Here is a 26,978-nt window from a genome sequence, read left to right as displayed (position 1 = left end):
GACAAATAAGAGCCGGATATAAAAGCTTGTGTGGTATAATAATTGATAAAAAGAAGAAGATCCGGATTTCTTACCTCGCTGATCAGATAGTCAACAACCTGTGGATGGTCGAACATCGCTGCTCTGCAGATCACAATCGAGGAGAGAGGACATTGTAAGACTTAAGGTGCATATATTCGCATTGTTTATTGAGGTTGAACGAGCTTAACGGCGCTTAAGAAAGTTAAGGAAATATCACTCTAGTCTTTATGACATTATTCATATCATATATTCTACAATTAAGGTTGTACTCGCCTCGAAATCGAAAAATTGACTTAAAGAGATGAAACGTTAAATTCTTTCCTTTTAAAGCAAGAATCAGGGGTCACATGGCAAAAATTGACAACCAAGAAACAAGTGATCCTATATTTACCGACTGGTGAAAGTGGGCCACTGTAACTCTATAGGGGAAACTGGATTTTCAGTTTTCAAAACAATAAGTTAGCTACTCCATTAGCTTCAAAAGCAGTACCACCGAGTGGTAGATCAACAATGTATTGCAACAGTTTGAGAGTCGAAATGTCCGTCACCGAGGTGTATTCTACCTTAACTGTTAAATTCTACCACGTTCTGTAGTACTGTCTTACCCTCATGCAATGATATTGTTACGTGCAGAGAAAACGAACAAAAGGGTGAACTCAGCAGTTAACGTTTAAACAAAATTTATTACGAAAATAAAACTAATTGCTAAGTCAGGGATAGAGTACAAGCTTTAAAGTGTACAGACTACTTATCTCAGCTGGGACGGCAAAGCTCCAGTCTCAGAGTTGTAACAGTCAGTTGGATGAATGAACAGTCCTTTGCTTGCAGGCTTGAAGCTGCACAAAGTCCACAGTATAAATCCAGCGTTGACAGTGAAGGTCTTGAAAAGTCTTGAGAATGACTACTGCTGGAGTTTAGTAACACACAAGAGACACGATCCCAAAAGTCTGACTGGAAGCTGAGCACGTCCCTTTTATAAAGGCATATAAGAACAATCTAGAACTTTTATTGACATGCTAATTACTGTTCTAAAATTATCTCCCTTACACAACTAATCAACTTTCCAGAACATTCCAAACATGACTAATTGAATTCAAGGTTGTGAGGTCATCAAGGGCAGTGACCTTGAGAATGTTCTAGACTAATTGAACTCAGGTCATGATGAGTGTGGGGGAAATGACCTACATAACACACCCCCTCTTCAAAAAAAGAAAATTTTTCAAAGAAAATCTTTCTTTTACAAATGTAATCTTGAAAGGATTTAAGTACTCAAATTTTGTTTTACTCTAAAGTAAAATTTCTTGAAAGTGAACAACAATAAACTCTAAATACGAGAGAGACAGTCTGCAATTAAATTGTCTCTGCCTTTGATATGTCTAATGTCAAGATTAAACTCCTGTAACATTAAACTCCATCTTAGCAATCTCTGATTTTTGCCTTTAAATTTCTGCAGAAAAACAAGAGGGTTGTGATCAATATAACCACTATTGGCTGATTTGAAGAAGTAACATAAACTTCAAAATGCTGTAAAGCTAATATCAAAGATAAACACTCTTTTTCAATTGTAGAGTAGTTTCTCTGGGATTTGTTAAATTTGCGTGAAAAATAGCAAACAGGATGATCTATACCATGACTATCCTCTTGCAATAAAACAGCACCAGCAGCCGTATCACTAGCATCTACAGCTAATTTGAATGGCAAAGTGAAATCTGGTGCAGACAACACTGGGGCACTTTGCAGTATGGCTTTAAGTGTATCAAATGCCTGTTGGCATTGCTCTGACCAAACAAACTTTACTTTCTTTTTAAGTAAGTTAGTCAAAGGCTCAGTAATTGTGGAGAAATTTGGACAGAATTTTCTGTAGTAACCAGCCATACCGAGAAAGCGCATCAGTTGTCGTTTGCAGTTTGGTATGGGAAAACTTGAAATGGCACTGATTTTGGCATCAACAGGTTTTACCTCACCCTGTCCTACAGTATGTCCGAGGTAAGTTACCCTAGCCCAACCAAACTCAGATTTGGCAAGGTTGACAGTCAACATTGCTTTGCTCAGTCTCTCAAAGAACTTCCGCATGAGCTTGATGTGTTCCTCCCAGGTGTCACTATACAGGACGACGTCGTCAACGTAAGCTGCACACCCGTCTAGCCCGGATATGACGTCGTTGATCATCCGTTGGAACGTTGCCGGAGAGTTCTTCATTCCGAATGGCATCACCTTGTACTGGAACAATCCGTCTGGTGTAACAAAGGCGGATATTTCACGAGCACGATCCGTCAGAGGGACTTGCCAAAATCCCTTCAGTAGGTCAAATTTCGTCACATACTTGGCTTTTCCCACTCGGTCGATGCAGTCATCAATCCTCGGGATTGGGAAAGTGTCTGTCTTTGTTAAAGTGTTGACCTTCCTAAAGTCCGTGCACATACGATAACTGTGGTCTGATTGGGAACAAGTATGCACGGCGAACTCCAGTTACTTTTACTGGGTTCAATAAAGTCATTGTCCAGCAGGTATTTGACTTCTTCCTGGAGATATTTCGCTTTTGTTGGATTCAGTCTGTATGGATGTTGTTTTACAGGCTTACTGTCCCCAACATCAACGTCGTGATAGATGACGTTTGTCCTCGTTGGAACATCTTGAAACAGGTGTTTATATTCGTGGAGCAGTTCTTTCACCTGTTGTTGTTGTTCTGGCTGGAGGTGTGCCAACTTTGTAGACTCCAGCTTCTCCAGGATTTCTGAGTTCTGAAGCTTGACCGAGCCCAGCTTTGAGTTTAGAGTATTTTCACTCAAGTCAGTTTCAGTATCACTATCTTCATAATGGTTTGAACTGACTGCACTGACAGGCTTGTTTTAGTAGGATTATCCCTATCCAAATATGGCTTAAGCATATTTATGTGACATAGCTGTTTTTGTTTTCGCCTGTCAGGTGTTATTATGATGTAATTTAAATCACTCAATTTCTTATCAATTAGGTATGGCCCAAAGTAACGAGCATGGAGTGGTTTGCCAGGAATTGGAAGTAGAACAAGAACTTTTTGACCTGGTTCAAACTTCCGTTTTGAGGTGCTTTTATCATATTTGGTTTTCATTGACTGCTGAGATGACTCAAGATTTTCTCTGGCTAATTCACATGCTTTAGAGAGTTTTGTACGAAAATCTGACACATATTGCAAAATATTCAGACAATCATCATCGTCTGATAGGAATTTCTCTTTAACGAGCTTAAGTGGGCCACGGACTGTATGTCCAAATACAAGCTCAAATGGGCTAAAACCAAGAGACTCCTGAATTGACTCTCTAACAGCAAAGAGCAGAAAATGAATTCCTTCATCCCACTGCTTCTCTGTGTCAAAACAGTAGGTCCTAATCATGTTTTTCAAAGTTTGATGAAATCGCTCAGAGCACCCTGACTTTCTGGATGATAGGCGGATGACCTATACTGTTTAATGCCTAGCTGATCCATTACTTGTTGAAAAATACCAGACATAAAGTTGGAGCCTTGATCGGACTGGACACATTTAGGGAGGCCAAATAAAGTGAAAAATTTGACTAAAGCTCTCACTATAGTCTTTGTCTTTATATTTCTCAGTGGTATGGCTTCTGGGAACCGAGTTGATGTACACATTATTGTCAGCATGTACTCATTTCCTGATCTTGTTTTTGGTAGGGCCCAACACAGTCTATTAGTATCCTACTAAATGGTTCTTGAAATGCAGGAATTGGCTGTAAAGGGGCCTTTGGAATGGTCTGATTTGGCTTTCCTACCATTTGACATGTGTGACAAGTTTTACAGAAATGTGCTACATCCTGCCTGAGATTAGGCCAATAAAAGTGACTGAGAATTTTATGATAAGTTTTCCTTACTCCCAAATGACCAGCCCAGGGCGTTTCATGGGCCAGGCGCAATATTTCAGCACGATAGGGCTTTGGAACCACAATTTGATGTTTTATAGCCCAATCGTCATCAACCAAAACATCTGGAGGTCTCCATTTACGCATGAGAATACCAGATTTGTATAATAGGAAACAGAGCTATCTGAAGTTTTACCTTCATCATCTACCCTGTCAAACAAAGACAAAATATCTGGGTCTTTGTGTTGTTCTGCAATGAGATTTGATCTAGAAAATGTCTGACTTTGGTCAGCAGAAGTTTTACTGGAAGTTTCAAATCCACGAGGGATAACGGAATGATCCGTGTCAAACACCTGACTGAGAAAGGTGTCATTTAAGTCAACATCTGTGACATTATTTTGAGAGTATTTTGATTCTCGGAAGTTTTCTTTGACATGGCTCGAGTAATGGCACATGAAGGAAATAAATCGGGTATCTCTTGTTCAATTGGCTCTGGATCCTGATCTAAACTAGGATTATCAGTCACAAGTGGATTAGTAATGACCTTGTCCCCAGCAAGGTCGTTTCCAAGAAGAAGGTGAATCCCTTCAAAAGGCAAAAAGGCCTAATACCTAAAGTCACAGGTCCAGAAACAAAGTCCGAAGACAAATAGACATTATGGAGAGGAACAGGAATGTAGTCATTACAATCTACCCCCTTAATAAGAACTTTAGAACCTGAAAATGACTTTTCAGAAAACGGCAGGGTATCTGCCAACAAAAGAGACTGGGAAGCCCCGGTATCTCTTAAAATTTTGACAGGGGTAGCGGAAGAGAAATCACTAGAAAGTGATATAAAACCATCATGAATAAATGGTTCGAAAATAATCACCATAATGCTATCTTGAGAAGAATTGACCTTGACCTCATTAATTGGGGATAAGAGGGGTTTAAACCTCAGAAAATGTGTTGCACACATTATTAGACTCTAATTGAGTTGATGAAGAAATAAAGCCGGTGGGCTTAGATCCACTTTGACCACTTTGACCTTCACGTTTTCTTTTCAATTTGAAACACTCTGACATTAAATGGCCGTCTTTCTTACAATAATTACAAGAAAGTGTACCAAACTGTTTTTCAGAAGGAGATTGAGACTTGGGATCTGATGATGTGGGAGTGTTACTTGAACTCTGTGAACTGTTGTCATTTGATTTTCTACTGTCCTTTGAAAAATTCTTGGATGAAAAGGACGAGTTAAATTTACCTGCATTGTTTCTGTATGAAAAGGACTGGGATGGTTTGCTGAGAAATGAAGATTTGTGGGTCAATGAATAATCATCGGCCAAACGTGCAGCAACCTCTAATGTATCTGCCTTTTGTTCATTGATAAACGTCTTGATGTCACTCCGGATGCACCTTTTAAATTCCTCAATCAAAACAAGCTGTCGTAATTTGTCATAATTCTGACTGACCTTTTCAGAAGAGCACCAACGATCAAACAGTTGTTCTTTTGTTCGAGCAAATTCAACATAAGTTTGATCCTTCACCTTCTCACAATCCCTAAATTTCTGACGATAAGCTTCAGGCACCAACTCATAGCCCTTGAGAATTAATTCCTTTACAGAATCATAATTTGAAGCCTGCTCTACTGACAACTGAATGTAAATTTCTCTGGCTTTACCCACCAAAGCACTCTGCAAAAGCATAGACCAGGACTCCTTAGGCCAATTCAGACTCTGAGCAATTTTCTCAAAATGAAAAATGAGAAAATATTTATCAACATCCTTTTCTTGGAAAGGGGGAACTAACCTGAAATGCTTAGTGATGTCAAAATTGTCTGAAGGGAAGAATTTTCCTGACTTTCCAAGCTCTAAACGTCTCATTTCTAACTGCAGTCGGTGTTCTGCTAATTCTCTTTCCTTTTCTTTTTCCTCTCTTTCTTTCTCCCTTTGTCTTTCTTCCATTTGCAATTCTTTTTCTTTCATTTCCAATTCCCTCTCTTTCTGTCTTTCTTCCATTTCTAATCTTTCCTGCCTTTCTTTTTCTTTCTGTCTTTCTTCCATTTGCAATTCTTTTCTTTCATTTGTAATTGCATTTGTATTTTTCTTTTTCTAATGCCAATTTTTTAAGCTCCAAATCTGCCTGAATTTCTAATTCTAATTTTTTGAGTTCGAAGGAAGACTCAGGCTCATAATCTTTTAAAGGCAGACTCTTCAAAATGGCCAGAATTAACTAAATGTTTTGCAATCTTGAATTGAATTTCTCGCTTGCGCATAGATCTTTTGACATCTACTTTAAGGAAATTGGCCAGTGCAATGAGGTTGTCCTTTTTGAGGGAATCAAATGCGTCCTGATCAAGGTCATCCATAAATTCGTCTGGCTTGAATTCCGCCATGATTGAATTTCGCTGAGTTCACAGTATATAGTAGTTTTGAAAAGGCTGTCAAAATGTTGTCAAACGGCTCAAAATATTCGTATCCCGGACAAGCCCCCAATTTGTTACGTGCAGAGAAAACGAACAAAAGGGTGAACTCAGCAGTTAACGTTTAAACAAAATTTATTACGAAAATAAAACTAATTGCTAAGTTAGGGATAGAATACAAGCTTTAAAGTGTACAGACTACTTATCTCAGCTGGGACGGCAAAGCTCCAGTCTCAGAGTTGTAACAGTCAGTTGGATGAATGAACAGTCCTTGCAGGCTTGCAGCTGCACAAAGTCCACAGTATAAATCCAGCGTTGACAGTGAAGGTCTTGAAAAGTCTTGAGAATGACTACTGCTGGAGTTTATAGTAACACACAAGAGACACGATCCCAAAAGTCTGACTGGAAGCTGAGCACGTCCCTTTTATAAAGGCATATAAGAACAATCTAGAACTTTTATTGACATGCTAATTACTGTTCTAAAATTATCTCCCTTACACAACTAATCAACTTTCCAGAACATTCCAAACATGACTAATTGAATTCAAGGTTGTGAGGTCATCAAGGGCAGTGACCTTGAGAATGTTCTAGACTAATTGAACTCAGGTCATGATGAGTGTGGGGGAAATGACCTACATAACGATATATCGTTTTGTATTCACCCCATGCTAATCATCACTGTCATGCGTTAGAAAAAGTTCTGACCCGCCTGCCGTTAGAATAAGGCATACATTCGATAATTTGTATGAGGCCACTTAAGTAAATGAGGTACATATTCGAAGAATCCTTGTGTTATGATATTTGTGCAGGCTTAGAGAGAATACGATAGAGATATTGAGAATATAGGGATATAGACAGACAGTGGCTTTCATCAGCTATTTTCAGAGAGCGTGCGAAACACCGGGACGGAGGGGATTACTCACTTGTGTAACGGTGTCATTTGCTCAACATCCGTAACTCCGAGTGAACGCCTTGCTTTATCCTGCATGGTGAACATCAGTTTAATCATATCCAATGCTCCTTGCGAACATGCAAGATGGACGGGAGTTGACTTGTCGTTCTGTAAAATAAGACGTCAGACAGTGTACCATAATAACTCATTGCTGTCACCACCAAAAAGTCTAACCCGTTAAGCGGACGAGAGCCGCTCTCACCTGTTTTAATACGCACAGCATTTCTGGTTCAGATTCTGAGAATAATACTTTACCAAGCATAACAAAAGTAGGTTACCCATGGCAATGTTGCTGTGCTGTGCTATTCTGAGCTTTACTGCACTGTCCTGTCCTGTACTGCATTGCACTGCATTCTACTGTACTGTATTGTATTGTACTGTACTGCCCTGTATTGTGATGTACTGTACTGTACTGTACTGTATTCTACTGTGCTGTGCTGTGCTACGCTTCGCTTGCTGTACTGTACTGTACTGTACTGTACAATACTGTACTGCACTGTACTGTACAGTGCTGTAAAGCACTGTACTGTAATGTGTTTTATTATACTGTTTTCTACTGTACTCCAAAACTGTGATAAATATAATTACTGTACTGTACTGTACTGTACTGCGCTGTGTTCTAGAACTGTTCTCTACTGTACTGTGATAATTATAATAACCTGCTGCACGTCAATTCTTGCACCATTTTCCAGACACAACTTGACTGCTTCCCTGTCTCCCCCATTGACAGCTGAATGGATGGGCGAGTTTCTTTCCTTGTCGACAAAGTTAAGCACACAGTCTCTCGTGTAACCAAGCTTTTCCACTGGAATTATAAAATGTAATTAGTGGATAAGAAAGAAATTCACCTCTCAAGCTGCGAAGAATAACTATGGAAATGAGGTTTGGTAAAAATGTGTTTTCTTTATGTGTTACCTAAACGTCGATGGATTGTTTCGATTGCAGAATCTCTTCTTATGATACCTGTTGAAATTATCAGAAAACCGTGGTACACATACTAAATCCCGATGATTTTGTTTATATTGATGTCTTTTCTTTGTTTTATGGGTACCTTTAGGTAAATATAAACAGCTCCGTCGACACTGAAGATTTAACCATTGCAAATAATGCCGTCGTACATAATTGTTTTGCCGGCTGTTATTTGTTGAGCAGGTAATTCATACTGTTGTTATTTCTCGTTCGCTGAAAACCTAATTTACCTGGTTCTTCTGGTGTTCCGTTTTGTTTTTATATTTTCACGTCACCTCATATCTGTTCAGTCTCTTTTTAAATACACTTAATACACTAACCCTTCTTTTTGTACATGATTATGTACATGCCAATTTAAGAGGGTGGTATAAGCTCGTATTCTGTTTAGGTTGATATACATATTAACGTATATGATTTGCTTAAACTGCTTGATATGCCGACTTTGACTATTTCCAAAAGAGCCATATCTCCTCAATTTCTCAGTTAAGGCATAAGAATTCAAAGAATAACAGAAAATTGCAAAACACGTTCTGGTTTTTCAGTCACGGTTGCAAACCAAATAGCAGTCATTTGCATTCAACGACTTCTGATTCGCTCGGGGTGTCTGTTTTGTAGACGAAAATGACATTTCCGTGTACCGCTTGAGCGCAAGTCGGATGCCCAAAGCCCCCTTATTAGGAGCACGGCGAACCTATTATAACTTACCTTCGTCTAGGAGAAGTCTTAAAACGTTTGCTGACGCATGAGTGGCAGCACAGTGTACAGGATACACGCCATTGCAGTCCTTTATGCAAAGTTTTGGCTTGAACTCCATCTGTTGGGAAACAAGTATAAAATAAATTACACATGCTCCATATATGGTTTATTTTATTGTTCGTGAAGCTACTTCTTTCTTGGATAGAAAATTGCGAGTTGTACTGATCACACATTCTACTACGAAAGAGTGCAGAAATAAGGAGAGTAGAGGGAGAGCAACGAAGAAGTGCATGCATTAATTGTTGCCGTTGATGGCGCCATTTGTTCTAATTTGGACGTCCAGAAATATGTTCGTAAATTTAGTTCCGAACCTGCACGCAGTAAAAATCTTATTTTGAAAAAGACTTTCACAGGGTAGATAACAGTTTAAAATCAGAAAAATGTATAAAGGTTCTCACCAGTTTCTTAGCGATGACGATGTTGTCCCTGGCAGCGCAGTAATGCAGCGGCGTTTGCCCAAGCTCGCCACGTATATCGACGTCGGCACCAGGGTACCTGCAGATTGCCTGGAAACAGAATGTATATTCCAAGTAAAAACGTTAAATGAAAAAAATTTGAAGAGATTCTGTGATTACCGTATGAATTACCAGTAACTGAAGCAATTCAACATTACAACATAATTTAATTGCCGTTGGAAAAGGTGCTCAGTGGTGCTCTGTTAGGTCGAGAACCATTTTGTTATATTTATTCGAAACACTCGACCTTTCAGTATTGTTACTTGAAGTAAAAAAGAATAACAGTAACTTTTGTCATAGAACTTTTTGAAAAAATATGACACTCAGAATTTTAATTATGGTGAAGTCACATGTCATTGCGGATAGAACAGTGGAGAATGAAAGCAGTGCCCTGGTAAAAGACATTCCGTCACCGTCGGTGGCGCAGTATTCTGTCCTTGATAGGCATGTAAACTGATACAGCAACGGTTAACGCTATTGTTTCAGAGCTTGTTGTCATGCACCTCCAAGTTTGTTGGCACGGTGACTTGGGAGTTGGAACACAAGCCAGGCTCTTCTGCTTAGTCATTCATTCATGTTCGATCACGAACAATACACACTACAGTAATATCTCTAGATCGCAGTACCTTTTTTTATTTCAAAATTTATGACATGACGTGTAACTTAGGAATAGGGAGCAGAATATCACGTGATATTATAGAGATTTCACAGCCATAAACTATTAGGTTTGTCCTGTTTCTCCAGACAAACATCGGGGAAAATGAATTGGAACAGTCCTGCATTGCGTCGATTATGCATTGGACACGATTGGAACTAATTTGGGATAATTTGATCTTCATATTTTTCAAATTTCTCCAAAGTGTTAAATGCCCTAGAGCTGAATGTTGCAATATTACAAATTACTCATAAAAACATGTGTGTAACTTATAAAGAAAAGCGGATGAGCTTACATTTGCATATTAAACCGACATTACTTCACCATCCAAATGTGCCCAATTAGTTCAAATCGTGTCATTTGTTCCGCTTATACAACCATTTGTTTTTTTCCGTTCCGTTTGCGTCTTTTATATCGGGCCACAGACAAGGAGAAAAACTCCTTGTGTCTGTGATCGGGCGTGTTTCCTTTTTTCAGGTTCCACAACTGTCAACTAACTCACCTCGAATGCATCTTCACTTATCGACTCAACTGCCAGGTGGAGAGGCGCGTGATGACGGCAGTTCAGTATGGTTGGGTCTGCTCCATTCTCAAGAAGAAACTCGATTGCCTTAGCCTGGTTTTTCTCCGCAGCCCAGTGCAATGGTGTGTTGCCGCAGTTGTCCTTCACGTTGATATCTGTAAGTATTTAAATACAACGGGGTAAGGGTTTTATAAGATGTGACGTTTTGACGGGTTATGTCTTTAATTCTGTTTAAAAATCTGGGATTTAGTTTATTTGTTTTACATACATACATACATGCATGAATTCATTCGTGCATGCCTTCCTACCTACCTACCTACCTACCTACCTACCTACCTACCTACCTACCTAACTAACTAACTAACTAACTACCTACCTACCTATCTACCTAACTAAGTAACTGACTGACTATCTAACTAACTAACTAACTACCTACCTACCGACCTACACACCTACCTACATACCTAACTACCTACCTGCCTATCTAACTACCTACCTAACTACCTACCTACCTAACTACCTAAAACCCACCCACCAACCCACCTACCCACCTATCTATCTGCCTAACTACCTACCTACCTACCTAGCTAACCATACATACATACATACATACATACATACATACATACATACATACATACATACATACATACATACATACATACATACATACATACATACATACATACATACATACATACATACATACAATGTACGTACAGTACCTGCGTGCACACTCACATATATAACTACGTACATATCCTCGCGTAAAGTTTCTTCTTGACATCTCAAATTAGTTGTGTTGACGTTGTTTGATATGTTTTCCATTAGTCTATTCCTAAGTGCATTCGCCATTAATGTACTTTTTATTCTCAATATTTCTCTTTGCCCAGGTACATTTAACGTATACTTCAGAATTAATTGAGATGATCAAATAGCTTATATTCAGAGTTAATGTGAAATCCTCTTCTCCTCTGAGATATCAAAGCTACAAGGCTCCGTACAAAGTCTCCTTTCACACCAAATATGATGTGTATATTTCTTTTTCTCGCTGATAATTAAAATTTCCAAGATTAATACTAATAACTTGTAATTCAGCTGGAATATTACTTGATAACATTTTCAATTAACGACAGTAATTATTATCCTCCAAGCCAAACAATATACTGATGTCTTAATTAAGTATTAAATAATATTTATTCTGATTTCAAGTCATTTTGCTATACCTTTGGGAACACTTCTATTCAAAGTAATTAATTACCAATAACAAGATGCTTCAATCGGAATGAACGAATAATCTGAAAGCCAATTAAGAAATCTAATCATACACGGCAGTAGATCGGAAAGTCTATGAACAGAAGAGACGTGTTTCCCAAAATACAGACTGAACCATCATGAAGTGCTGGTACCAGGTGTCCGCAATCATGAGCAAGCCTACCATAGCACTACGCAACAAACAGTCACGAAAATAGAAAAAAAAACAAACCAGATGGAAGCGACAGTAGATATTGACAGTACCTCGAAAACTAAATTGATATATGTAGTAATATGAAGGGGTGTGTGTCCAGGTAAAAGATTAAAGTGCTGAGTTTTCTAGCACAAAGACAAAAATTTGAGTTGTTCTTTATTTTCTTCGTGTTGAAGTAGTATGCGCCTCGAAAGTGAAAGACAAACTTTTACTCAAATTTTCCTGAATGAAACTTTCAACTATTCTCTTACAAAATCAAAAATAGAAATCAGAGGTCACCATGCAAGTGTTGGTACTTGACGAACAAATTACCTGACATTTACCGATATTTGAAATTCAAAATGGCCGCCATCCCTGTGATAACTCTATGCGGGAAAAGACATTTTACTAACACTATGAAAATTTTTCTTACCCCATAGCTTTAAAATGTGCCCCACAAGTTGTAGATCAGAAGTGAACACTTGAGAGTCCTAATATCTGTCCCCGAGGTGCATTTTACTGTAATTGTCATTGACAGAACCACTTGCTGATGTTACTTCGAACAGGAACATATGCAAATAACCCCCTTCCGAGCCCGGTAACTTCTGGCATATGAGAAATATAGGTATAGAGCCGTGACATTTCAGGACCTACCTACACCGTGTTCCAATATAAACTCGATGACGTTAATTCTGTTCCGTGCCGCCGCATGGTGTATCGGCTGGGCGCCTTTGCAGTCTCGCAAAGTCAGTCTTTCAGGGTGGTTGTTGTGAATACGTTGTACTTCTTCTAAGTTACCGGCTGCTGCCACCTGTCGAGCAAAGAAAAAAAAGAAAGCGAAAATATTTTTCATGTTCAATCCCAGACTTTGAAGAAATGCGTAAAAAACAAATTTAAATAAGAATGTAGGAAATCTGAAATTTGAGAAACAGGCTCGTGTTGATGGTTAAAACAATTTATATTATTCCTGCAACCTCAGCTGATTGTACGTGTGCTCTGCAATTCCCAAAAGTGTTTTTCTTGCCGTATGGTTTTGGTAGATTCGCTGCTCTCAACAGACTAAGATACAGTGGCTAGGCCAAGGTCGTTCTTGAACCGTCCTGCTGAGGAATATTTGGGGTCGAGAGATATGTTTATACCTGGATCATCCGTATGAAAACAATGTCTCGACACTCCATATCCGATAACAAGTTGAACGAAACCAGCGCAACCGTGACAAAGTTAAAGCCTTGACGGGGAAGCCCAACTCGCAGTGAACGACCCTCACTCGTGTAAGACTGTGCCAGGATCGTCTAAGTTAATAAGCCAGGGCGATGTAAAGAGAGCTACAGGTATAGGTGACGTACGTCCAATACACAAAGAAATAAATTAAATGAATTCCCATGATGCACTTTTCATAAGCTAAGTGACATGATTGATTTCACTCTCATAACATAAAAGACCCGGAAATGAATGTTATCAAAGCGATATATTGTGGGCACTGACATAAAAGTGACATCAAATAGCACTCATTTCTTTCCCTTGAGAGAAGACGCCATGAAATTTCCAATTTAGCGATTCCGTCGGGAGTTTCTTCACAAATTGGCGCTTATTAACGCACTGAATAGTGATGCTCTATTTCGAGTTATTAAAATTAATGGTGGCTATCGGCGTGACGTAAAATTAGGGTACCTTCTTCTGGGGTCACTCTCTCTTTAGAAAAATACCTGTAATTTCAGCTGCGGCCGCTTCTCTCTTGTTCGTCTATTTACACAACCCACCTATGTCTTATTTCGTGATGTTTAGCTGGTGCTATCGGTTTCCCTTGACAAACTTTCAACGTAAATACATCAATGAGGCAAATGAACGTTATGGGGAAGAAGTCAATAAAACCAAAATATTACCGTTGTCCCCACACGACACAGGATACAAAATGGTCTTTCGGAGTGAGCCGGCCAGCCGTTCCCTTTTGCAAATATTATGACTTTAGTGTGTGCGGGAGCAGTATTGACAAAATTTATTTGCACATTATGTGGGGAATTATCACCAAATCTACAGCTATTAAGAATTTTCGCCTGCAACTGTTGCTGAATGATTTATGTTTTTTAGACGAATGAGTGACTGTTTCCATATCGCAGTATGCCATAAGGATAATACATCGCATTAGACGTTAAAACAAAAGAAACATGTTTCAAATGCAGCAGCAAGAGCAGAACTTGGAAGGTTTACTTTACGAGCAATGAGACTTTATAGAATTGTTAAGTATTGGCTGAAACTTTTAAGACTAAGGCATGAGCGGTACATTTATCATGCTTATCAAATACAACATGGTATGGCAGAAAGTGGTAAAAATTGCTGGGCACTAAAGTTAAAAAACATTCTGTTCTCATACGGTTTTGCTGAAAGCTGGTATAATCAAGGTGTTGTAAATGAAAGAATGTTTTTATCACTGTTCAGACAACGCTGTATTGACATTGACCTACAACACTGGCATGAACAAGTCCACAACTATAATAGATTAGCCACGTATGTTCTTTTCAAAAGTTCACCTTCATTTGAAAACTATTTGAATGTCAAGATGAAACCCATTTTTAAAGTCACATTCACCTCTTTTCGTATCTCCTCACATCCATTAAATATTGAACATGGCAGACACGTAAAAATACCAAGAGATCAACGTGTATGTTACTGTGATAATTTTTCTGTAGAAGATGAATTTCACTTTTTGCTGGTTTGCCCGATTTACTCTGATCTGAGAAATGTATACTTACCTTTCTATTATTACAATTTTCCTAGTTTTGATAAATTTATTCAATTAATGCAGATTGATGACCATTCCATCATTCGAAATCTTTGTAAATTTGTATTTCATGCATTTAAAAGAAGAAACGACCGTTTAATGCAGTTGTAATATTTTTTTTATCTGTAACTCCTGTACATTTGATCTAAATGTATATGCTTGTTACCATTATGACACAAAGGGCCGGTGGCCTAAGGTGTGAATAAAGATAATTATTATTATTATTAGACGTTGCAAATGGTGCATTCTTTGACGGGAACAAAAACGTAACCATGGACGAACATGAAACACAGCTAAAACCTAGAAAACACAGACACAAACACAATTCAATCACATGAAATTGAGAATAACACTACTTCTTCCTGTTAAAAAAGACTCGCTGTAGGTGTTAGTCAAGAAGGCTGATACACAACAACGTACATGTAACGTCCCAAAAGTTGGCTGCGGGCAAAACGTCAGGTCTGATCAGCGTGTGCAAGTTGTGCGTAAGCTAAACAACAAAATATTTTAACTCGCAATAAGCAATGTAATTAATGCTGCATCCGTCAAGCGTTTCATTCTTCACTATTATCAAATGACGAAAACACTTCAAAACCATAGAGCGACCGTCATCTTTCTCTTGTCCTGACAATAGACCAGGCTTACTGTTGCCATACTGTAGCTAATGGTTTCAGATAGACTGCATGCGGGTTTGTTTAAGTTTTAATCACACTGTAGACCCTTGGGCGACCATTAGAGAGATCGACTTAATTGGATCTATATATCACTTTCCTATGCTAAATACGTTTAACCAGGTAATAGAAGCGCAAACAGCTTATACTGAAAAGATTTGAAACACAAGGTACAGGACGCCATTGAAAGAGATGCCGGTTATTTAATAGGGCAGATCTATCAAACACGGCATAAAGTATGTATATATCATGATTCCATCGATAATTAAAAAACATTAAATTCCTTGCGTGTTCGGTGAAAATTCTGAACAATCGAATCTGGCTTTCTTGCGCAGCGTCCCAAAATTTTTGCAAAACCCGGTCTTATCACGAAGCAAATTCTCACTAAATATGAGTTCCTTCCGTACCACCGAATCCCATATATCGTCCGTCAAAATCCGCTATCGTTAGTTATTGTTAGCTATGAGCAACTGATTTCAAGGATGCAAGGGAGATTGACAATTTCCGTTGTCAAGAAACTTCATAAAATCTTGTTCAGTATTAAAGGCAGTCATTCGGTACGCTATTCAGTCGACTACAGATCGTATGTCATGTTTTGGTGAAAATGTGTGGTGAAATCAGAAATTTTTACACCCAGATTCAAGCTATACATGGTCGCACAGTTGAGAGGGAGCTTGCAGGCGATGATGGCGAATAAGTTATTTGAGGACGAGATAGTCTCTCTGGCCTTGTGGAGTAGACGTCTGAGTGTAGACAAAGTAACCATTTGCTGCTACTGCCCGGTTCAGTCAAGTTCTCTGCATCGCGTGTGAAAGTGCATGTGCTCCGTGACATTGAAACATAAATTTGAGCTCGATTCGAAACTTGCCGCCAACCATGTCCTTTTGATCTGCTGAGGTCAGTCGCTGTGTGTATGAATTGCTATTTGCCCGTATGGAGAACCAAGATGGCGAAGTCTTTCTTTAAAATGTACACAGCGGATGGAATGGGCTCTGATTCTGTACTGAGATCGCCATGTCAGTGCATAAAAATATTTATTACAGAGCCTTGGCCGGCTTGGTCGCTATAATGTTTTTACGGCAATCCTTTCTTCTCCAAATTTGTGGGTTTATTTGCAATAGGCAATTACATGCTTTATTTCCATGCTAGACGGAATTCCGTTGTAAACAGAACATTTTAGCAGGCAATTTCCTATATTTTACACATATCCAGGACACAAGTCACGTAATCGAGTTATTTATTCAAAAATCAAAGTATTAACGGTTTTTAAAACGCCAAATCTTCAGAATTGTCTGCGATTGTCTTCAATGAACGGCGCATTCATATGTATAAATCACTGTTATACGGTTTATTGAATATTTATGATGAATGATTCTCTGAAAAAAAGGATTTGCGATGAAAATTATGTAATGTGATCATTTTTAAATCCCAAAAGTTGTCTAGCTAATAATAGTTCAAGGTCACTTTCGGTCAAATGATGACTAATGTGGACCGTGACGTCATCAAAGAGAGACGGGGCGACGTTCGATATGTAAGGCGTATGTAATAAGACACTTTCTGATATTTTTAGTATTCTGGTCTTTCACCAGACAGATAACTCGTGATAGGCTAGGGTGATGAGATGTTTTCACTGGTGATAGGGGATAATTGGAAATAATGGTCAATATAAATTTCAGTTAAGCTCATCAAGGTGGCTGCCCTAACCAACTTTATACGACACTGTACTGGGACCAAACCCGCGTGTTTCTATTTGCCAAACTTTATCGCTCCTATTGTTTTCAAGACAGGCTGTACACTAGATATCCTGATCAACTATTTAAGACTATGACATAAAGACCCGGCCCTTATCGACAACATGTTTAATCAGGTTTAATTTCACATCATATGTTTTGTAAGCCGTTACATTGACTGGGGATATACCCCGTTACACCTACAGTTACAAAGCTGTTACCGTAGATTACGCGATACATCTCCATTAATCGTCGAACTCTTGTGACGCCTATCTGTCTCGGGTCAGAGGTCAATTGATTTTTGAGCGCTGTCGACTTTGGAAAGCCTGACTTTGAAGTTCATAGACACTTGTCTTATCTCTGTGTTACTAACAGACAAATAAAGTTTTAAACGAGTATTGTGACCTACTTGTTAAAATATTTGACTCAAACTTTCATCGTGTATAACGAGACGTACAAATCGAAACGTAGAAACTACGCAGCTATGGGCGGCAGTCAACAAGGTCAACGAGGAATATCGAAGATAATATTACTGCTGATTTTCGTCTTTGAGTACGTAGTAATTGGACGGCAAAGTGCATGTAGGTAGCTCGAGTTTCGTATAGACTATTCAAATTGTGGTTAGTTTTCTTTCTACGTATAAAGAACTATATGCAGACGTTAAAAAAAGACTGGAACGCTGTAGCGAAGTATTTATATCTAATATGTATGACCGCAGGGCGCAATTTAGGACGATATTGTACCGTTACCGTACTTTAATGATCTTAAAGTAAACCCTAGATTGACCCTACATAATATTGACTCAAGATTCAGGCGAATTGCTTACCGTCAGCAACGGCGATTTTGGCGGGAAACTGCAAAGTTCATTGCTTTAATATCGCATGACGTGTTCCACAGAGTGACTTCCTCGTCAGAACGAGCATGCGGCTGTCAGGACTAATCGCAGACTGAAAGATTCGTCGACGGAAGGAATTCAAAAAGGAATCTTGAAGATTTGAGAAAAATTGCACGAAAAACCCATTCAAAAATGTTGAGTGATTATAATGTACAAGTAGCGTTGACATTTTATTTTGCTGGGTGAATATAATGGCTGAAACGTCACACTTTTCTGGCGGCACCTGTTGCAAGTTGTCGGGATCCATTGCGATATGCACATAAATCTAGGAAAATAGATAGACGCGTCAAGTCTCAATGATCGTGCAACCTTTCGAACAGAAAGGCCCGGCCGCGTGATCCATATAGCCGTAGACCTCCTTTGGAGGGTCTATGATATAGTGCATTTATTTATTATTATTTATGAAACTCTTGATGTCACATGTAAATTTGAAGGTCGATAGCCAATATAATATTTTAATATATCACACTCTATATGTAAATGTATGTACTTTTGCCCAAATCCTACCTAAGCGTGGTTCTACTCCCCATCCCCTCGGAAATTTGGTCAGGCTACGGCCCTGCTAACTGTTCTTGTCGATGAATTATCAGGGATGCTTTGGGTTAAAGATCAAAGTTCAAATGAAATTAGGTTTTGTCGAAACCATTCACGTTGTACTTTGCGGTGGCGGGGCGTGACTTCTTCCAAATTTCACAAAGTACCGGATGCGGTGATAAAGCGATCGGTTTTTGGAATGCTGCTTTTGAATGGGCTTTTGCAGCGCACTCCATTCTTACTTGGCAACGCTCACATGGTCTTGTTTATATCAATCATGCATGAGGCGTTGAACACAAAACAAGAAGTAAACACTTCCTAGCTGAGATCTGTCACACGAATCGTCTTCCGATCAATCTGCTGTGTACATGCACTTTAGTGAATTGCATCTACACTAATTGATGGACAGTTCTCCGGAGGTTGCCTACGCTTTACAGTCTTTTTAAAATTCCATCAGCTCAGAATCGGCTCACAAATAAGAAATGCCTCCTTTTAGCCTGTTTGTTTACAATACATTATACACTGTCAGTTTGGAATTCAGAAAAACACTGAACTACTCAGAGAGAGTGATGCAATAAAAAATGTATGGTGCCATCGCACGTAACATGTAATGTTAGCGGCTTACAGAGTTCTCACGCAAATTTTAAGACTCAAAATAGATTTGAAACAAATATAGAATGTGTCACGGGGACATATTACTTGGAATCTCAAAATGTTACCATACTTTTCTGATCTGACCGCTTGTATGGGTTAATTTGGAGCTCATTGAGTGAATAAAGCTTTGATTTTTTGTTTAAATTTTGAGAAAATTGGAAATTAAAGTTCAGTTTTGACAGACTGAGATTCCAGGTATTTTGAATTTAAAATTTTATTTTATTTTATTTTATTTTATTTTATTGTCATTTTATTCTCGTCAACAGCGCCAGTTAGCAGCCACTTACAGACAAGTCAAAATATGAAATATAAAATATAAAACTAATAAAAGACAAAAATTCAAATGAAGAAATTACAAACAAGAAACATAAGAAAGAATGATTAAAATCACAGATGTTTGTTTTGTAAAGTTGCAGTGAATTGGCAAAGATATCAGTATTACTAGTACTGTCAAGTGAATTGAATAAGCGGGAAATGCAACCAATGAACGTAACATCGACTCTATTATGAAGTATAAAACATTAGGTCCCTTCTTCTGGCACTCAAACGAGGAACAATGAGACCAAAGAAAGGTACACTCTGTACAATTAAAATGTGACAAAAGACTTCTACACAGGAATACACAGTCAAAAGTGTCCCTACGAACATGCAAATAAGGAATATTATAAAAATTGCAGAGTAAGTCATAGTCATAATTACTCCATACACTGCTGTTCTTATGAAAGCCATGTTTGACATGTAAAAAGCGGAGAAGGCGTTTTGAATTGATTCAATTCTCATTGCTTGGTGCTTTGAAAAAGAATTAAAAATAATCGCGATGAATTATAAAATCGGACGAACAATTGTAACGAAAAACCGACGAAGAACAGGAGCATTGTCAATAAGACTAAAATTACGTTTAATAAAACAACAATGCGTTTTCCCTGGCAAAAATATAGTCATCAAGTTTGTTAAAAGAAAGTTCTGTGTCAAGTACGATACCAAGGTCTTTCTGATGATTAACCCTGTCAAGGGTTTTGTTACCGATGTGATAGTCGTACACAATTGGATTCTTTTTTCTAAGAAATCGTCATTGTGCCACAAATGTCAACATTTAGGAGTAACTATCAAGTAGTTGACCACTGTACAAGTTTATCTAACGATGACTACAATTTGCGACTGTCTTCAAAATTATAAATTTGACAGTAAAGTTTGGTATCATCTGAAAACAATAAAGAATTGCTCTGTAGAGTAAGGGTTACGGTATTTTTTCGTAGTACAAACCTTGCATGGTGACCCCTGATTTTAATTCTTGATTTTTCAAGCGAAGGGTTCATCATAGCTTCGTTGAGAAGAGTTTGAGACAAAGCTTAAGTTTATCCATTTCGAGACGCGTACTACAACCTAGATAGAAACTACATGTACCTATTCATCTTGGCTCAGCCACCGATAGCTATATTTGTAAAATTCAAAATCTATTTGAAATAGGTTTTTCTACTCCTTATTTTTGCTGAGCTACAGTGACATCTGTATGATAGTGGGAACAAATCGAGTCCGTGTCTACTTGACAAATAATCACACGAAAAAAATTAACAAAGTGCCTGTCGTTGATCATTATTATTAATTTTTGTGCATCACAGAAAATTACAATGATGCCGAGACTACGATTGCATATTCCTGTCCTGACAAAACAACGACATGAAACTGCCCTGACTACCACTGAACTGAGGGACACAATTACTTCTGGTTTGAGAAGCACCGTAATTCCCTTCGTCATTACATCTTCAAAGCTTGACAAAAATTGAGCCTGTTGTTTTTGTCGTCTACAACACGACGGAGAAATGAGCTATTGACAGCTGTTGTTCACGACGACATTGCTAAATTTTGAAGGGCGAAAACAAACACTACTGCAAATGTTTGCTTAGAACGGTACTTCCGCAATTGCATTGCTCTTCCTAACACACTCTTGTTGACAATGATATAATATAAAGTCACTGCGTGATTTTCCCCCCTCTGTTTTATTCATACAATAAGAAGATCAATGACGCATTCTCCCACAAAGATTGTGGAGGCATAACGATCTTTGGTACATATAAAATACGATGAACAAATTTATATATAATGACCAATGAATATGCATGTAGATGCATATAATGACGGGGTCTTTATCGTGAAGGCTCGTACAACAGTTTTTGCACAACTTTAGATTAATGAATGTCCCTTGGCTATAGACCACGAATAATTCGCACGATTGATTTACGGGTTGAATTTCCTTGATATCGTCATGGCAACGACTGTAGAACAATAAAGTTGTTCCGAAGCCTCATTTTTGACGACGCAAACAGTGACACTCTAAGGAGTCATACTTCTTGTCGTCGTTATTGTGCCAAAGTACAAAGACACCTTTGCCAAAATGAATAATAACATTTTTTCTCAACTTCAACCACTGAGTAACGGTACGGTGGATTCCAATACAAGTCTACGGTGGACCTGTGAAAGAGCCTAGACTAGTACAGTGGCGAAAAGTCTATATATAGCATATGCTAGTTCAGATGCGGACGTGCGAAATTTCACAGTGTTACACATCTGGGAAAGAACTCATGATAACAAGAACACACATCTCGTGAAGTGGCAGTAGCCATATTTTGGGTAGATATATCTAGAATGCATATAATGCACAGGGTAATATTATTAGTATTAAGCGACAGACAATAACCTGATCTGTAAACTGGTTCAGTCCACGCCGAGGATGGAAACACTGACGTCACCACATCTTTTAAAAGTTTTTCTGAAAGTTTTTTTTTATTGCAATACCATATGTGCCCGTGAAAATTTTGTTTTAAAATGGATTTGACATTTTATTGGCTTCTGTACTGTTTACAAATCAATAACATCCGACCTGCTTTGTCGAATTGTAAGGTTAACAATGCACTGGAGCGTCGCATTTTCACATGAACACTTTACACAATATCAGGTCACGGTGGCTAGTTGACAGTTGACCCCACGTGAGTATGTTTTGTTCGTGCACAAGCCGGCATTACTCAGATTTGATGAGTTCAACACTTGGAAATCCAGGCGGCTATCTTTAACTCGGCCATGCGGCTGTCACGGACGAGCAGATGGGCTGACGTTTATAGACAAGGAGACAAACACCAGAGAAGCAGATATTGTGCAGCGAATTGTCGCATGTCAAAAGATGGGTGCTACATACAGACGGCGTTGAGGGAATCTGTGTACTAAGTGCAGAGTTGCGGGATCACACTAGTCAATAGTCATATTATTCACGGCTATATCTTAATGGACTATGGAAGTCCCCATAAACAGGGGGATTGTTACCGGGCAAGACACGATGATAATAATGACATGGCGTTGTTTTGGTGTTCTACATGAAAACCACGACAATATCACATCAAAACAGTCTAAGTATTCACAAATTGCAGACTTTGTTATAACTTAAAAGCTTGCTTTCCGCCGGGCATCACTGAGCAGGGAGAATTAACCAGAACATTTGATTTATTTTGACCGTTTTTCGTCGGTGTATACTTACTTCGTTTAGCTTCTCGGAGTCTCTTTTCGAGAGATTGTCCAATTCTTCGCCGTCCAAATCGTAGCAGTAGCCGGCGTGACCCGTCAGCGCGGATTTGCTGACCTCCTCGTCCCCATGCACACCATCATAATTTCTTCCCATATTACGTGCCCTCCACGTCCTGAATGACCAAGTGGCCCGTTTCGAGCCACCCGGCCCGCCGTTACGGTCATCCTCCTCGTCGGAAGGGTGCTCGTCGGCCCCGTGTCCAGCATGCGAACGCATGCGTCGCAAGAACGTGTCCATCGCCGTTGGCTGACGATGAGTTTATAAACTCGGCTCGAACTCTGCGAGATGTTTAACCTTTGTGCTAGCATAATCTCTGAACTGCAGTAATCACTATGTCAATACTCTAGACAGAACATTTATTATATGAATACATTTGAATACATGGATGGCTAATTCGCTGGCGAGCAGTCTCGTTCGCAGACGACGCCTATGCACAAAATTTTGCTGATTCACCTTGAGTGTGAAAGGAAGTCTGACAAATTTGGGTTCAAAAATGATGTATCATCGCGTGATGATCACCGGAGACACAAATACTTAGCCCAATACACCATTATGTCGTTCTAAAGTATCTGGTGGCCCCTGAAAAAGGATTGGACTCCGGTCGGTCACTTAGCTATATCCGCTTAAAAGCTAACGAGTACCTTGTCACGGGGACATCGCTAACAATACATGTTTTGAGTGGTTGAACGGCTAGTAAGTGCCGAGCGCTCTATTGATTGATCAAATGTAACACGATACACTTATCATCGTCGACAATTTAAATTCATCATGAGTGAATTACTCAGACGTTGATGGGCAATGGCTTCTTTGGTTACGGTATCACGCAAAGACAAAGTTTCTGCACCAATTTGAGACCTTGAAACTCCTTACTGTCGATCGACAAGCACTGCATTCCAAAACCACCACACCCCGCCGTACCCAACAGTTCAGGGATGATCCAATATATAAATATGCGTGGAGAACTACAAAAAAATAAGCAGACAGACAAATTTGTTTCACTTCCTGATGTCAGCACGTACAGCCGAGGTACCAAAGTGTACTTGCGATCTGATGCTTTTCCGTGCAACAAGACTCTTTTATGAACCTCGGATGTCACCCTCAGATATTACAATATTTTTGCAATCATGATGCTAGATAACCAAAATCTTTTGCGGAGTAGCTATTCCTTCAAGACTACCTCCTCACGAAACATGTCTTCGATAAAAGCCAAGCCCAACTGATGATGCTGAGCGTCATAGGTACACCGTAAAGCCGCTTACATGTAAATTATTAAATTGTGTAAACTATTAAATTTATGAAAATTGTTAATCATATTTGACTTTGCCGCCACCGAACTGTGAGGAAAAGACAGCTGAGAAAAATGTATCTTTGAACTAGATATGAACAGATGGGTTAGTCTTTTCTGGAATGAAAATGGATTCTTTTTCGGACGCTGATAGAACAATCGCCACAAAATTTATCTTCAAAGCTTCTCCCCCACCAGATAATTAAATGGCCCACCCCTTTATCATCATTGAGTTAGAATATTCAGCTTCTTTGTGATGACCTGTCTCGACAGTCTCTGAAGAGGTAGACCACCTCGAATTGATCTTAAGTCGACACTGCTTTTTTTCTCTTTATGCAGAATTCAAGACACAGCTGTGAATACAGAACCCTACGATATATTGACCGTAAAACAAGACGTTACCCGACAATACTCGCACACCAAACCGATCCATCAAAACTATGAAATAAAATGGATCACTATTAAAAGCTATAACTCGAATGAAATATTGTAACGTTTGTTTCAATATGATTCATGAATACATTAATCCATTAAAGGAGTATGAGAAACGGAAAACAGCAATCGCTCACAATGTCTTCAATTGCAACATACATTTTCTAGCACATTCGTTCCAAACTCATCGGTAACAAAACCGGAAGCATGTTTGCAAACTCAAAAAGGACGTCAATACATCGGGTGAGAAGGAATTACCATGTAGTATATGAATGCACTGTCTTTTTGATGGGCCATTTTAAGAAAATCCTCTGTTTGCCATCCTTGGATTTTCGAAAAACCTACCAGCCAGCTTGGGGTAAAAACAAACATGACAAAAACACATTAAGGTGAATTATCATGAACCTTATGTTTATTTGGTTTTTGTTGGAAATATAATATTAACAGGATTGGAACTAATTTGGGATAATTGGATGGTGAAGTAATGTCTCCAAATGCAATCTCATCTGCTTTTCTTTTCACATTACACACTTGTTTTCATGAGTAATTTGCAATAGTGCAACATTCAGCTATACAGCACCTAACACTTTGAGAAATTTAAAAAAAATGTGAAAATCCAATTATCCCAAATTAGTTACAATCGTGTTTATTTTTATTTGTAATAGTGTTCACATCGTGTTTGTTTTCTTAATTTCCTCTGAAAATCTACCAGCACGCGGACGGCGAACAAATAATTTTATTTAAAGCGCCCGATGGTGTTCCGGGGGCATAACACTAACAGTGCCCTGGCGGAGCGACCCTATGTGCTTCTATTCACAAACAACATGGCTTACAAAGTCCATACCGCCTGACTGCAGTTCTACACCGCTGTAAATCAGTTTGGTATTCAGGATTATTCACAGGTGCTTGAAACTCTTCAACTTTGAAGTCAATTATTTAACTGGGTCGAGCGGGCTTTGGCCGTAGGGCGGAAATGGGGCGTCCGAGACGTGTGCGCAAACAAGCACTGGGAACGCAAGGGGCGTCACGCACTGATTGGCGTATACAACACACTGACCTGAGTAGCCTAGAATCTAGCCGGTTAATACGGGACTCTGTAGCATCCATATTAACCGAATAGATTCTTGATTATTCGACTTGGTTTCCCCTCCCCCGGAAAAATTGAAATAATGTATTCTCTAAAAAGGTTGCAGCAGCTTTCTTTCTTCCATAATCAGTTCATTCATTCATTCATTCATTCATTCATTCATTCATTCATTCATTCATTCATTCATTCATTCATTCATTCATTCATTCATTCATTCAATCATTCTGATTGACAAATTTGTCACCGTACTCTAAGGAAAGCTAACGACAATGATTCTCGTTTCGACTAAGTAACTGTATACCGTTGGAGTAACTTACTCTCAGTATCAAATGTACCTGTCACGACTTTTCTTGCATTTACAAGACGAAGATGGTTGCTCACCGTTAGTCAGCAAAACGGTCATTAAAACGCGTCACTGTCAGGAAGCCGACAATTATGGCCGGAGGTATCGCTTTTGACGTCATCACAATGTTTTGTTGGCAGAGATTTAGTCGACATAGAAACTTGTTGATCTTCATACCTGAATGGAACTCTCTATTGATTTTGACAAAATATCAACGTCCAATATATGTAATGGTCTTTTAAAATACTTCCGCGTGATTAATAGCTTTCAATATCGTCATGTTTACAGTAAAGATTGTTGAAATCGATAATTTATCCTGTCGAACACAGTAAGACTTCAGGCGTTTTGTCGTCACTCTGAGATGAAATTGCCTTTTTACAAGTAAACAATTCATCTAAAGTTATCTGAAAGCAACAGTCGGGGTTTTTTTCTCAACGTTTGTTCTAAGTAACTGGCATCAAAATTGTCTCTTTTTTAATTTCGTGACGTTACTTTTGTAATATGAACAGTAAACTGTTCAGCTTTATATCGTATAGTGTAAACATACGTATATAACTTGATGGGAACTTGACTCGCTTAACATTGTTTAACCGAGACAGTTTGGGATGAAAAGATAATTGTTTTCCTAGTCGCAACTCTGTTTGCCGACTTTGATCTTCTTTTAGAAACTGCCGCGTAATCGGCAACGAACGTAGGTAACCGTTGTGCCTTATCAGTGCAAGCGTTTTGATATATTCTACATTATAGCAAATTAATCCGTTGTAAAACCGTTTTTCCATAACGCTGACTTCTGACGACTTCTCGTTCAAGGTCTTTCAATTTAAGGAAATTAGCTTTGTACTTCATGAAGCTTTAATGTTTGATAACGTTTTCACTATTTTACTTCTAAAAGTAAACTATATTTTTTATTCTTCTCCTAAAAAAATCAAATAATATGTATTATGTAGCAGTCAATCTTGTAAACC

At 38.7% G+C, this 26,978-nt stretch overlaps 1 protein-coding gene across 1 annotated transcript in view; it reads right to left on the bottom strand.

The window, feature by feature from the left end:
* The window catches only part of LOC139132718 (transient receptor potential cation channel subfamily A member 1-like), a 61,250-nt gene that overhangs the window by 19,413 nt on the left and 14,859 nt on the right, over positions 1 to 26,978 (bottom strand). The window contains 7 exon segments of the mRNA XM_070698984.1: positions 75 to 123; positions 7,196 to 7,332; positions 7,884 to 8,029; positions 8,899 to 9,007; positions 9,348 to 9,455; positions 10,562 to 10,737; positions 12,684 to 12,840. Of these exon segments, the coding sequence (XP_070555085.1) occupies positions 75 to 123; positions 7,196 to 7,332; positions 7,884 to 8,029; positions 8,899 to 9,007; positions 9,348 to 9,455; positions 10,562 to 10,737; positions 12,684 to 12,840 (882 nt within the window).

The sequence above is a fragment of the Ptychodera flava genome, chromosome 5, assembly GCF_041260155.1.
Source record: "Ptychodera flava strain L36383 chromosome 5, AS_Pfla_20210202, whole genome shotgun sequence".
NCBI lineage: Eukaryota > Metazoa > Hemichordata > Enteropneusta > Ptychoderidae > Ptychodera > Ptychodera flava.
Note: the sequence above shows the minus strand (reverse complement) of the source record. Positions and strands in the feature narration are given on the sequence as shown.